At 38.2% G+C, this 14,223-nt stretch overlaps 1 protein-coding gene across 1 annotated transcript in view; it reads left to right on the plus strand.

The window, feature by feature from the left end:
* Window positions 1–14,223, plus strand: part of MYO10 (myosin X) — a 151,206-nt gene that overhangs the window by 80,094 nt on the left and 56,889 nt on the right. The window contains exons 5-17 of the mRNA XM_052703762.1: window positions 3,343–3,477; window positions 4,927–5,051; window positions 5,919–5,932; window positions 6,048–6,132; window positions 6,789–6,892; window positions 9,189–9,318; window positions 10,041–10,159; window positions 10,864–11,010; window positions 11,182–11,282; window positions 11,497–11,563; window positions 12,754–12,846; window positions 13,586–13,654; window positions 13,831–13,913. Coding sequence (XP_052559722.1) covers window positions 3,343–3,477; window positions 4,927–5,051; window positions 5,919–5,932; window positions 6,048–6,132; window positions 6,789–6,892; window positions 9,189–9,318; window positions 10,041–10,159; window positions 10,864–11,010; window positions 11,182–11,282; window positions 11,497–11,563; window positions 12,754–12,846; window positions 13,586–13,654; window positions 13,831–13,913 — 1,272 coding nt within the window. The remainder of the gene's footprint in view (window positions 1–3,342; window positions 3,478–4,926; window positions 5,052–5,918; window positions 5,933–6,047; window positions 6,133–6,788; window positions 6,893–9,188; window positions 9,319–10,040; window positions 10,160–10,863; window positions 11,011–11,181; window positions 11,283–11,496; window positions 11,564–12,753; window positions 12,847–13,585; window positions 13,655–13,830; window positions 13,914–14,223) is intronic.

Genomic DNA, 14,223 nt, shown 5'->3' on the forward strand with positions numbered 1-14,223 from the left:
AACAGTCTCTGTAAACCTTGGTACAGATAAACCATAATATGGAGGAGTTTTGCCTTAGCAGACTCTTTTAAAATAGCTTACTGTAGCCTGAGTTAAAGCAGTGATTTGTAAAAGTTCAGTGTTTCAGGCAAGTGCCATAATGCAAGGCTGTTTTTGTATTACAAGGTCGCTTTTAGTTTCTACAAAATATGAAGGAAGATACAATTCAAAACAAGCAATTAAAAGTAAAATCTACTTTTCTAGAACAGTGATATCTGCTCTATCTTTAAATGACTCTGGGCAGTTTGATTGTTTGTTTGTTTGTTTTGTTTTGTTTTGTTTTTTAAATGACTAATGGTTTTCAGTGGCTCTGCTGAGGTTTAGGAAAACTCCCATGCTTGCATTCTTAGTCTGGGGCTTCAGGAGTGAAGACACAGCAACTTGGTAGTTGTCTTCCACATTCCGTTCATGCCTGTATAATTTACTGGTTTAGATTAAGGTGTTCAAACAAGTCACTCTCAGGTGTTCCTGCTTATTTCAGGCGTATGAAATAGTGGTGCTGTGAAGCTCTGCAATGTAAGAAATTGGGTAAATGTCTTTGTCTTATATTTCACATAACAGATAGAACAGTTCATTTAAGTCAAACTGCCTGAACACTGCAGGGATAACCAAAACTTATTAAGGGCATTGTTTCAAAGGGAGAATTTTGTTCCACCACAAAAACACATTAAACAGTAACATCAGTTAAAATGAATCGATTATTAGAGTAACTTTCACATTCTGATATCTACCTGCTGCTGTTACTGGGATCTGAAGACCCAGTAACTCATCTAGGAGCCCAATTAAGTGAAGTTCAGAATGCTTTTTTTTGTGATCCTCTGGACTTGAAGTGCCCCCTGCTGGCAGTCAGATTAAATTCCCTTTTGTTTTGGAGCTTCTTAGAGATGTAGCACTGAGTTTAAAAAAAAACTGTCACAAAGGTTCTAGACTGTTAGAACACCTGGAATATTTTTCTGTATGAATAAGAGGGGTAATAAGAAAAGAATCTGAATCAACAGCTTGTTTCAGGGGAAAAAAAAACGTAATATGGTTTGAGTCAGCAGTAGTGACTCAATACATTTTTTTGGTATATTGAGCAAAGGTTAAAAAGGAGGAGATTACAGAAAAGACAATATTAAATGGAGCCATCTGTAGGTGCTTATTTATTATTCTGTGTTACACAGCCTTATTCCAATTCGTGATAATGCTGCATAAAAAAGACATTGCAGCCTAAATGTCAACAGAATGGCATATTGAAGAAACTGAAGAAAGTGTGCACAGCCTGGGTATTGTAATATTAACACAGTTGTGAAATGGTGTTTTCACTCTCCAAGACATAAGATGTTGTATTTCAGTAAAGAAAATGAAAAAAATGTCTATATTGAATAACGTTTAATTTCACATTGATCTCAATTTCATTTAAAACAAAAACAAAAGCCTGCCACAGTTAACTTTGGCACTACGACAGACACATTAAAAAACTGTTATGTCTTTTGATTTTTTCAGCTGACATGGTTGCTATTCATGGACAGTGAAATGTCATGCCCATCAGCTGGGCTGAAGGGCTGGTAGGAAGCCTGGGTGCCTTGATAGGAGCAGAAGGAGTCTCTCTTGTTTAAAGAATAGCTGAGCAGCTTGTCCTGATCAAGAGCAGGGGCTGAGTTCACCTGTGATTAGCTGGCATTTTCACAAGTTGGGACTAAATTCAAGCTCCCATACCCCACTGTTGTAAGAACAGAAAAATAGGTTGTATTTTTAATACCACTTTATTTAAGATGGCTTAATCCATACAGAAATGAGCAAAAATCTTCTCTCTGATATAATAGTACTTCCACTTAAAAGCACTCAGAAGAATTGCAGAACAATACAAGGAACAGCAAGAGTCACCCTGAATTACGTTCAGCTTGATGCCACGAGTGGGAAACCACAGTGTGACAGCAGTTTGTTCTCTCTGTTATCATTTGATGGCCTGACATTTTTCTTGTTGTTCTTCAGCTTGAAGATAAACATAAAACAAACTGTTCTTTGGATGAGACCCAGGCTTGTGAAGGGAAGGCTCTCTTATGAGACTGACACACCAAAATTCACATGTGCGTTTGAAGAACAATATTTGCTGAGGGGGGCTATTCTGTCTGTGTCCATCTGTCTCTGGAGATTTAAAGCTGAAGGACAGAAATGAGAAGTGATTTAGAGTTATGTGGATACAGCCACACTTGCATTATGTTCTTCAGAATGAGAAGTCTCTCCTTGTGACCCCTTTTCCATTGCGGCAGTTCAAAGTTCAGACTATTGCGCCCTTGGTGAGATTCTCAGTGTAGAACAAATCATGGAGGAAGGTTAAAAATCTCTTTAGTGAGGGCCTTGTGGGTTCCTGTCACACAATATATTCAGAATACTGAGTGCAGTGATGTGAAACAAGCTGGACATTAAATTCATGAGATAAAAAGCTGCTGTAAAGATTTGACTGTGTACTAAAAAAAGCGCCTTTTTTTATGGCCCTTGACAGCATCTTTTTAGGCATAGGTCTTCTAAGGAACCTGAAAGACTGATCCAACTTAATCTGCTGTTAGTCTAGTGCTGTAGGATTGTATAAGCAGCTTCAGAGTTTAGTGTGCTTGTTCTTGATCTTCATTTCATTAAGAATGTGTTTTATAAACCATTTTACAAAGAAAGCTGCAGAGACAATTTGATGAACATAAAATAATGATCCCAAGCTGAAAAGCACCATGCCGGAGAGCTAAATGTGTCAAAGAACCCATCCACTTAATGCTCAGTAGTGGTCATAAAACTAAATAGAATCAAATACTTACTAAAAAATGGAGGACAAAATAGAGATCATTGAGTAAATGTATTCTTTGCTCATGTATCGAGTACTGTGTACAAGCCCTTTTCCTTTTGATTTAGATAGATGTCCAATTTTGTGGAACTAGATGTAGTTTCCAGGAGAGAAAAAAAAAGCTGTAATCAAAAGTACTGCATGTGGAAATGGCTAGAAACCAATGAAATAAAAATCCGTTGTGGTTAAAAGACACACAGAAACCATGTCTAGATCTGGAATCTTCTTCTAGATCTGGAACCTTCTGAGCAGCAAATGTCTGGAAGATGGAGGAACATAGAGGGGAAATTCTGGGCATCTGTGTAATGGTGGCTAGCGGAGGTCTAGAGTGGGCAGGTAGATCGTTGTCCTGACTCAGTACTGAGCCTGGTACATTCTAAGCACAAAAACAAAAGCACGTAATCATGCAGATACCCAACTGCGCTAGAAGTGTTTCCCATCACCTTTGGATGTAACTGTCAAAACACTTTCTGCCACTTCTCTTTCAGTGGTGAAAGTGGTGCTGGTAAGACAGAAAGCACTAAGCTGATTCTCAAGTTCTTGTCTGCAATGAGCCAACATTCGCTGGAGATGTCTTGCAGAGAGAAGACCTCCTGTGTGGAGCAAGCCATTCTTGAGAGCAGGTAAGCAGGTACTCCCTTTGTACCAGGGCACATTGCCCTGGGTGGTGAATGAAGGTCTTATCAACAGAGGTGTGACAATTTTAGAAGATGAAAAAATTAAAGTTTGGTTTGATGGAAAAACATGATTTTATTCTTTATTTGTACCAAGGGCCCTATTGCTGTTTTACATACACGTATTAAGGTGTGGTGAGGTTAAGAAAAAGTTGGTTGGATCAAAATCCTGTGAAGATCTCTGAATGCTTCAAGCAGCTGTGAAAGACTGGAGAAATTTCTGCCCCTTCAAACTGCTGCCCCCCCCACCCAACCCCCAGCCATATATGCCTTTTAATGCCCTTAAAATCACCTCATGAATGAGGTAACCTTCCTTTCTTCCTATGTAGATTTGTGCAAATTATTGCTAGTGTTGTCTGAAAAGACTGAATAGCTGAGAAGTGATTTAAAGACAGTCTCTCTGTATGTGCAGTATAATATATACGTTCACTGCTTTTATAGTGGTCAGTACTGCTGACATAAAAAATATTTTTTCCAGCAGACAAGTTTTGTCATTAAAATAAAAGAGCTTACAATGTAATTAAAGATGTAGGTGCATGTAGTAGACAATAAGATGACTATTGGAAGATGGGAAAAATTCCATTAAACAGAAGTACCCAGATGCTCTAGAGAGACATGATCACATTGGGATGAAGCAGAAAGATTCATGGTCTGGAGATGGATGATTTAGTAGCAGTTTTCATTTTTGTTCAGAGCTGAATTCAGGTAATCAGAGAGGGAAATGGGTGATGGGAGGAAGAAACGATTGGTTTATATAGCCTGAGGATATGGTAGAGCAAGATACAGCATGGTGAGGATAAACTATGTGAGCAGTAAAGGGAAGATAAGGAGGACTGATAAGACAGATGAGTAAATGCATCAGATAAGTTGGACACTGCACAAGCATAAAGAAGTTCTCTGTGTTCAAATGAAATACCACATGGTTCTAAGCTATTTAAAAACAAAGACAATTTGAGATGCTATTACTTTTGTTTATCATGCTTCATCTCATCTTTATCTTTTTACTGACTGTATCTTTGTGTACATTTTTTAATTTCCTTATTACAAGCCCTATTTTTCCTACACCTGTATAACAATTTGCATGAATTGAGATTTCTTATTTCTATGATTTGAGTACTATAATGAAAGCCATATGCATCTTTTGCACAATTACTGATTTAGCTGACAGGTAGCTTAGGACTGTCAGTCTTCTTGTTCTTGAATAATTGCATCTCTTGGTAGAAAACTGAGATGCCCACTGCTAATAAATTGCGGATAGTACTGAGGATGTTGTCTGTGGCTGAGGAGAGTGTTAGAAGTAGGCTTTACAGAGTGCTATTCTGTTCGCCAGCCTCCTGTGAAACTCATGTCATTCTGGTCACACATTAACAGTTTTGTTATTCTTCTGTATTTTCACAGTCCAATTATGGAAGCTTTTGGCAATGCGAAGACTGTTTACAACAGCAACTCAAGTCGCTTTGGGAAGTTTATTCAGCTGAACATCTGTCAGAAAGGAAACATTCAGGGAGGAAGAATTATAGATTGTATCCTTGTTTGGTGATTTGCCTCCGTTGGCAATCTCCTCTGTGGAGGGCTGAGAGAGAAGTGACTTACACTTTTCTGTCTTTTTTCCCTATTTTGAAATACACACAATTAAATTGACGTGGTAAGGTTGGGAAAAGGAAGTAGTAACACGAAATTCGGTATGAGTTTGTGCAAACACACCCATGTGTTTGTGTCAGGGTGGGATGTGTAGACTCTTGGAGGATCGGGATTTTATGTGCTGCTGCTAGCATGATTCATGCACACGCTTCTACATAGTGAGCTAATAGAGCCTTAGGCCTTAGTTCTTGGAATAAGTTGAGTTATCCCAAGCTCTTTCCTTCATTCATTATATCTGAAGGTACATTTCCGAGTTCTGGAAAAGTACTTAAAAGAGCAGAGCTGCTGAATTTCTACATTGTGAGTGTGGGTGGGTCAGGTGCTTGGGTTTGCCTTGCAACTGGCAAAACTGAGCTATGAGCCAATTCCAGAAGAGTGTGAAGATGAGAACATACCCAAGGATGTTCCACCCAGGGACCAAATTTCATCCTTAAAGGTGCTCCAAAACTTTACATAAAAGATAAAGTAAAGGAAAGCAGATGCTGTTTAAAATGTAAGAAGTTGCAAGTCCAGTTCTGATGGGATAGAGGAGAAGAGGTGATTACATTGGGAATACACTGACATTATAACTGTTGTAATATTACTGTTGTTGCTACTTTGTTCATCTATTGTAGCAATAGACATGTAATAAGAAGAGACTGTGATGATCTTCCTATCACCCCAGATGAAAGAATTAAATTTATACATAGCTTGTGCATTAATTTCTTTTTGTTTTATTCCTTGACCACAGTTTTTGTTCTTGGCTGTAGATTTATTGGAAAAAGTAAGTTGACATTTGCTTACTCTCAGTTAATTTTGTTTGATATTTTCTTTGAAACTGTAGATCAAGAATGTTCATCTTAAAATACTGAAATATAAACTATTTTTTACTTTGACAGAATCGTGTAGTAAGACAAAATCCTGGGGAAAGAAATTATCATATATTCTATGCTCTGCTGGCAGGGATTGAAGAGAGGGAGAAAGGTGAGTGGCAAAGCTCAAATCCCACAACTGTAGTGGCTCTATATTAGCAGTCAGCCACAGCGACAGCAGCAGAAACCTAATAAGCTAAGAGAGGAAATAGATTATTTATCCAGCTGGAATTTATGGGGTGTGAATCTGAGCTCTACTTAATAAAGTCACCTGCTTAGTTGAGAAATGTCACCGAGCTGTGGGTAATTTTTCTCTCAGCTTCTGCTGTGGCCCTGGGAAAACTACCTGGGGACAAACGTGCTTCTCTCTGTTCAAGCTGAATATTTTTGCCAGTACTGAATAACTCCACAGCAACAAAGAGGAGAATCCTGGTTCCTCTAATCTTCTCTCATAAAGAATAAATCCACTGAACAAAAGAAATGACATTTGTATATGTGCAAATTTGCCTAAAGCTGTTTCAGTATCTCCCTTTGGGCCTGATGCCTTTGCATGCTAAAAAGTAGAATTATCTCTATCGTATGGCTAAATAAAACGAAACGCAGCAAAATAAAACGCCATGTTTGATTTTAATTTAGAATTTTGATTCATACATTGTCATAATTCTGAGCAAATAAATTGTGAACTGTGTAGTTCTGACATACTAATCTGCAGACAGCTTTTGCTTGGAGGTATTTTTTTTCACTCTTCCTCTTTTCTCCCCTCATCAGATGCTTTTTACTTATCTGTACCGGAGAACTACCACTACCTGAATCAGTCTGGGTGTATAGTGGATAAGACAATCAGTGACAAGGATTCTTTCAAAGAAGTCATTGTGAGTTGTTTCACTAATTCTTTAAAAAACGTTAGAGGTGCAGACACCTGGGGCCAACTGATGGAGCAGAGAACAAAGGCTTCCTGTACTTACCTGTGCTCTCTGTGACATTCTGCTTCTGTCTGAAGCTCTCCCATTGAGGACTGTGCTGAGAGGACTTAAGTTTTCTGATAACACATTACTGTCACTTTGAGCCCATCTCTGCCTTTCCTCCAGTATTTGATTTTTAATTCTACCATTTCCAAATAGATTATGATTAAGTAACATGATTATGTTTGGGAAATAAAATACTATCAGTTGAGAAGACAGTAGGGCTTTTACATATCTTTGCAACTCTGTACCTGCCCAACTGTGGGACATTCACAGGAGTTTGGAATAGTAAACTTACTAAATTTGTACCAAAATTATCCATATACCTTGCTGGAGAAGCATGTCATGAGGTGAACATGAACTGCGATCCCTTTGTCAGAGCAGCCCGTGTTTTCCATGAAACAAAGCATCACAAGCAGAGGTGTGAGCAGACAGCAGAGTTCTGGATCCTGCCTTTAAACCTGACTCATTCCAAACATCCTCTGACAACAGAGTCGCCCTTTGTTCTTCATTATAAAAGCTCACAAAATAAAGTAGTAGATTTCCTGTCCCTCCTTTGCTCCTCCAGTATAAGTAGAACTGCTATGTCTACAGTGAAATGGACAGTTATGTTTATAAAAAGGCTTATTTTATGTCTGCTACTTACGTGAAATTGTTCACGTAAAACTGTCATAAAACTGTCAGAACAGACAGCAGCTGGGGAGTAGCCAGCCTATTCTGTAGAAAAGGATTTGTTTTATTAGATTGTTTCATATTACAGGTATGTCTGTTTCCACTGCTTTTTCACTCCAAAGCTTTATATGGATCTTGTGGAAAATGCAATCATATGGAGTAATGTACAGGATAGAAATGAGAAAGATGTAAATTTGGATTGAAAGACAAATGCTGATGAAGGCTTCCTCTGAACGGCTTTATGCCTTATACCCATGCTAATGTCAGCAATTAGCCACAGCAATTAAAGTGTACTGACGGTATATTTGCTAATTGCTTGCCAAATCACTGAGGTTATGTGTAGTAGGTTTTAAAAATCAATACGAATGAATGCTTTTGTGCCCTTCCTGAATGATATTTGCTTAGCTACTTCACCTTTTTTGCCAAATTGAAAAATTAACGTGTATTGGAAGCAGTAGTTGTGTTTAGTATGAGACTTCCTGATTTGGAGGGTAGCTGTAGGAAGTGTTGGTAACTTCCCTACACTGTAGTCACATAGCTTAAGTAGATTAGTTTAACATTTAGTTTGTGCTAATCACACAACGCTGAGTGGAGTATGAAGTTAAGTTGGCAGGTGGAGTTTTTGTGCTGTCTGAAACATGGACACGCTCTGAGCACAGCATGATGCTGCTCAGCTGCTTTCCAGGAGCAGGAGGTGGGCAGAAACCTTGTCATTCTCACTTGCCTATTGTTTCCAATTCAATTCATCCACTTTGTTACAATGTAGGTCCTGGAAACACTACTTAGTATAAACTTCTTTTGCCCCCCTTTGCTTTCTTTATTGACACTTTCCTGGAGACGGGATGATTCTCAAGTCCCCGCACATCAGATTCTTTCCTTTGTATGTCTTTTTGTAGGAGACAGGAAGGAGCTGCACAGTGGGCATGGGGATGAATTCATAGCGCTGCTGCCTTTCTTAGAGCTCTGTTGTGAAAGGTCTTCTATACAAAGTACATCTTCAGCCTCTGCAATTTTACTTGCAGCATGAATCAGGTTTTCCATTTGTAACCAATCATTTATGAAAAATGAAGTTATCACATCATCTGTCTATCTGCAGTGAACATAACTTGATGTGCCTTAACTGTAAGGGTGAAAAGCCATGATCTGGTCTCAGAGAGAATCCTAGAGTAACCAAGGTTGGAAAAGACCTGCAAGATCATCCAGTCCAACTGTCCACCTATCACCAATATTTATCACTAAACCATGTTCTTCAACACAACGTTTAAACATTCCTTGAACATCTCCAGGGTCGGTGAATGCACCACCTCCCTGGGCAGCCCATTCCAGTGCCTGATCACTGTTTCAGAGGAGCATGTTAGACCCAAGTTTGGGAATTTCTGGTAGTTAATTTTTGGCTGAAGGCAAAGGAATCAACTCCTGCTAGTCTACTCTCAGTACTGACTGGGCCTGGCAGCACCGTTGGTGGGTTTGTCTTTGTCCCCATTATTCAGTCAGTGTGCATTCTTTTTTTTAAGATCTCCTCATGTCATTCCAGACTGCAATGGAAGTGATGCAGTTCAGCAAGGAGGAAGTGCGAGAAGTTTTGAGGCTGCTGGCTGGCATTTTGCATCTAGGAAATATTGAGTTTATCACTGCTGGTGGGGCGCAGGTGTCCTTTAAAACAGGTGAGAAGGCTGCACTTCCTTGTAGTATGTCAGTACTTCTTGAGGTTATGAAACTTATATTCACTGCTAGTATATCAGACCATATCAAAGACATTGAAAAGGCCTTATGGCATTTTAGCATCTGTAAATGTCAATTGAAGTGTTGGTTTTGCTTTTTAACAGATGAATCAGATAACTGAGATCTAGCATCCAACAATGAAGGTTAGGAAATACCTTGAGTGTATATTATTCCATTAATACCAGTGAAATTCCTTCAATTGCTTGCTTGAAATTATATTTTTGCATTAGAAAAATACTAAAACTTGAGTGTAAAAGTGTGTTCCTCAACCAGAAACATGTAAGGAAATACTGGGCTTATGAACATTTCAAATATTTGTTCATATATAGCAATAAAAAAATAATATTTTGTGCTGTTTTACATATCACAGAAAAACTGCGAATTAAAATATAAATGCAAGGAAAAAAAATTCATTGGTCTTTTTTATTCTTATCATCCCATAGAAAGCAGAAACACATTCATGTGGAAAATTATTTACTTTTTGTGTATGGAAAAGTATATTGATGTAAGAAGATTGTTGGAATTCTTGTTATGTAGCAGTTAGAGGAAAAATATGTGACTTAATTGTGATGAATTTCTACTACTGAATTCCTTCAGCTGTTCAATCTGTAATACTGTGCCTTACGTATTCAAGAGCATGCTTGTATTTGTCTCCTTTTGGCAGCTCTGGGTAGATCTGCAGAACTGCTGGGGTTGGACTCTACACAGTTAACTGAAGCATTGACACAGAGGTCAATGATACTCAGGGGAGAAGAAATCCTAACACCTCTTAGTATACAACAGGTAAAAGCACCTGTGTTTTGATGTGTTTCTATGGCCTTTTAAATATATGGATCTATTTTCTATCAGAGTTAAATCTCTAGTTGCTCAGGAACAGCAGCTTAGCTCATACATTAACATTGCTATCAAAAATTCTGTTCAGGTTTTTGGGAAAGGTTTAATTGGACTTCCAGAAATCTCAATGGATCCTATTCTATCATTCTTGCCTAGGCTTTTAGCTTGGCTCTTGTAACTGTTATTGTCTGGTTGCTTAACATTTTTTCCAAATGGGGATCACACACACTAACATCCATTATGGATGTTTGTATTTGGTGTTTAGAACATTTTTATTAAAAATACTTTTGTTATTTATAAGAAATGAATTAGACACATATATGTCAAAATATGCTTGCTAGTGGAAGGGGGCAAAATAATGTGTTATTTCCTACCCTTCTCTTTTCTTCAACCCCAGTTTAAGCCTATGGTTTTCTAATTTTTGTCTGCTTTAGTTTTGAAATGCAATTTTAGAGCCATGTAGATTAAATATGCTACAACTTACCCTGTTAAAGCCTAATTGAGGAATCTTGGCGTCTATTAAGACAATTACTGTCAAGGTACACAGGAATATAAAACCGCTTGCATTATAGCTTGTGTTGTGCTGTGCAGAGGACGCTGGCTGGCTAAGTCTGCTAAGTGATGAATGAGGTATTGTGTTGTTTTTATTGCAGGCAATAGATAGCAGAGATTCTATGGCTATGGCACTTTATTCTCAGTGTTTTGCTTGGGTCATTAAGAAAATCAACAGCAGAATCAGAAGCAAGGAGGACTTCAAGTCCATTGGAATTTTGGACATATTTGGATTTGAAAACTTCGAGGTACACTTCAGAAGTTTCTTCAGATGGATTGTCTGATACTGATGCTTCGTTGTTCTGTATATGTTTGTCATTTTCACTGGAATTTGTTTATTAAATGTGTTATGACTTAGTTCATTGTTTGCAAGTAAAATACTTAGTATGTGCATCTCTTAAAATTGCTTGTCTTTTTAGGTAAACCGTTTTGAACAGTTCAATATTAACTATGCAAATGAAAAGCTCCAGGAGTATTTCAATAAGCACATTTTTTCTTTGGAGCAACTGGAATACAGCAGGTAAGAGTTACAGGTAAAATTTGAAAGAGTTTTGGAAACAAAAATATTCATCTGAAATTTGGGTTACCTATCTTGTTCTGTGGCTGTATGTTTTTTTAAAAGCAAGCTGATATCACATTAGTTTGCAAGACAAACCGATAATCTCCTCCCATTTGTATATTTAAAATCTTTTCCCTGTAGTTATCAATAAAAAGGCTCTCCTTATTTTCCTTAGGGAAGGGCTAGTTTGGGAGGATATTGACTGGACAGACAATGGTGAATGCTTGGATCTTATTGAAAAGGTAATAAAGTATTTGATATCAGTACCTAATTCTAGGTTGTGCTCTTGTAATGTTTTTAAAACACTTCTTGACAACAAAAAACAATTGTAGGTGATAGCAGCTCTTGTATGTTTAAGTAGTGAACTTTTGATGTGATTTTTTTTAAATTTTTTTTTGCTTCATCTGTAATTTGACTTGTGTTAGTACTAAAAAAACACATAGAAGAGAAAGGGTTTCTGCATGATTATTAATAGGAATATTAGCGACAAAGGACATCTGAGATCTAAGATCACTGCCAAGAAATGGCTGAATTCCATCTGATGTCCAAGCCTAAGTTACATATATTTTGTTTGCGTTCACTTCTGGCAGCAGTACAAGAAAGCAGCATGAATTTATCTCTATAGTGGAGTGAATGGCTTTTTGAGTTCAAGTGATCACAGAACTGTGGTGGTGGGCAGAAAATGCATCTGTCCAGATGTGACAGCCATTAGGACAGTGGAGTTTGGCAGAGCCCCTTCTGGTCTGATGGGATGTAACTTATTAAAATGTGCACCTGAAGAACTGTGTTTTTCTGAGACCTACAGGTCATTTAGGTCTGTATCAACCTAAAACTTGCTGGACATATAATTAACTGCAAAGTAGCTTACTTTGCTTACTGCCTATGCTAGTACAAGAAGTAGGGAACATCAAAGGAAATTATGCAGAGACATATGCAAAACAAAGGGAGGGTCTGATTTGCATGGTGCATAGTTAAGCTGGGCATCTCTTGCTATGCCTGTGGCACTGTGGGTGCTAGAAGTTCTCATTGGTTCAAGTAAGTAGATAAACTCTTGAAAGAAAGAATGTTGAACAACTCAGACTTGGGGAGCTCCTATGTTACCGATCACCAGAGATCCTGGAGGCTGGAGCTGCATTCTGGGCCAATGTCACTGTATATACCTAAACACTCCCTACATCAAGAAGACTGTGGCTTCTTCCAGTACCTTCTTTTTTCTTTATTTTGCCTGCATATCTTATACTATCTGCTTCAAAACGAAAGTTGCAAGGAGAATAGAATTGTAGTCTTCTAGAGACGGGGTTTTTAGTCGTGTACTTTCTGTTTTGTGTTTCTCTGCAAACAGTAACTTCAAGAACGTAGTAATTTTTCCAAACTGAGGACAAAGTCTGTATCTGTGTAACTCATCTTATGCCTATTTTTTTTGCTGTTCTAGAAACTTGGCCTGCTGGCACTCATCAATGAAGAGAGCCATTTCCCTCAAGCTACTGACTCCACTTTACTGGAGAAGTTGAATGCCCAGCACGCTGTATGTGATGTTTTGCTGATGTGTCCTGTGTGCAGTATGGAGGCTCCTTCTGCTTTTGTAGAAGACTGCGGTTTAAATATGGTTCATAGTTGTAGAGGATATCTTGGACAGGATCCTACTTGCATGGCAGGCCACATCGTTTGCTTTGAGGACTGAGTCAGTTATCTTCTTAATGTCCAGTCCCATCTTGCTACAGTCCAGTTAGATTTCCATATTGGTGAACAGGTCAAATTCTGCTCCTAGGTCAATGACAGCCTGCAGTAACCCAATTTTCCTAGATTTTCTATTTCCCTTGATTTAATGAAATAACCACACTGATGTCATTTACCAAAGGGTTGCTGTTCTCTCAGTACAGATCAGTATTACCTTTAGTTGTAATCCCGGAAATATTTTCAAGAATTTTGGTGGTTCAGGCTTATGTCTACTGATCTTTGTAACTGCTGGTTTAAGGCAGAGCCTTCCTTCTCAGAATGCCTTTAATAGGTGGGTTTGCCAGATGGTTTCAGCTTTAGTATAATGCCTTTGTAGATGCTATAAATCTGTTGTTTTTATTGCATTTGGAGCATCCCAGATTAACAGATCCTATTATTATAAGATGGTTGTTTACCTTTGCAGTAGAAATCTTCTGGGAAGTTTGCAGAAAGACAATGTTTTGTTTAAATCTGGGTTTAGAAGATAATATTATTCTATTCCCTGACTCTCTCAAAATATTTTTCTCTTTTCTTTTTCCTCCAATTAGAACAATCCTTTTTATGTAAAACCACGAGTTGCTGTTCACAACTTTGGAGTGAAGCACTATGCTGGGGAGGTAATTTTATTTGCTGAAATTATTCCAAACAGAGCTTTCATTAACTTAATTTTACCCTGAGGCTGCTGAAAATTAACTAAAGCAGTCTGTTCCCTCAGTGCTTTTTACAGTAGCACTATTGTGAGAGCTGCTCGACTGCTTGGCTTGTTGTTTGAATCAGCTCTGTTTCCTGCTAGGTCCAGTATGATGTCCGGGGGATCTTGGAGAAGAACAGAGATACATTCAGAGATGATCTCCTGAACTTGCTTCGTGAAAGCAGGTACATTTCTGTGATTATTATTTATTTTTTTTAGGATATCATGTTAAAAGGCATCATATCAGCTAGTTGTGCTCAGGGTTGACTATGCTAAATGTTGCATAATACTGCGGAGTTGAAATCTCTCACTGAGTCAGGCTTTCCCACATTGTGCACTACTTTGTTCCTGTTCAGTACAGAGGGGTGCAAGACAGCAAACTTGCTTCTAGATAAGTAAGGATACTGAAAGTAGCTGATCATTTTTGACTGTTTCAGGATGCCTCGCAGGCAGGTTGATTGCATGATTTTTGTTTCACATATAGCTCAATTTCCT

This window comes from Tympanuchus pallidicinctus, unplaced genomic scaffold (genome assembly GCF_026119805.1).
Source record: "Tympanuchus pallidicinctus isolate F22 unplaced genomic scaffold, pur_lepc_1.0 scaffold5, whole genome shotgun sequence".
NCBI classification, from domain to species: domain Eukaryota; kingdom Metazoa; phylum Chordata; class Aves; order Galliformes; family Phasianidae; genus Tympanuchus; species Tympanuchus pallidicinctus.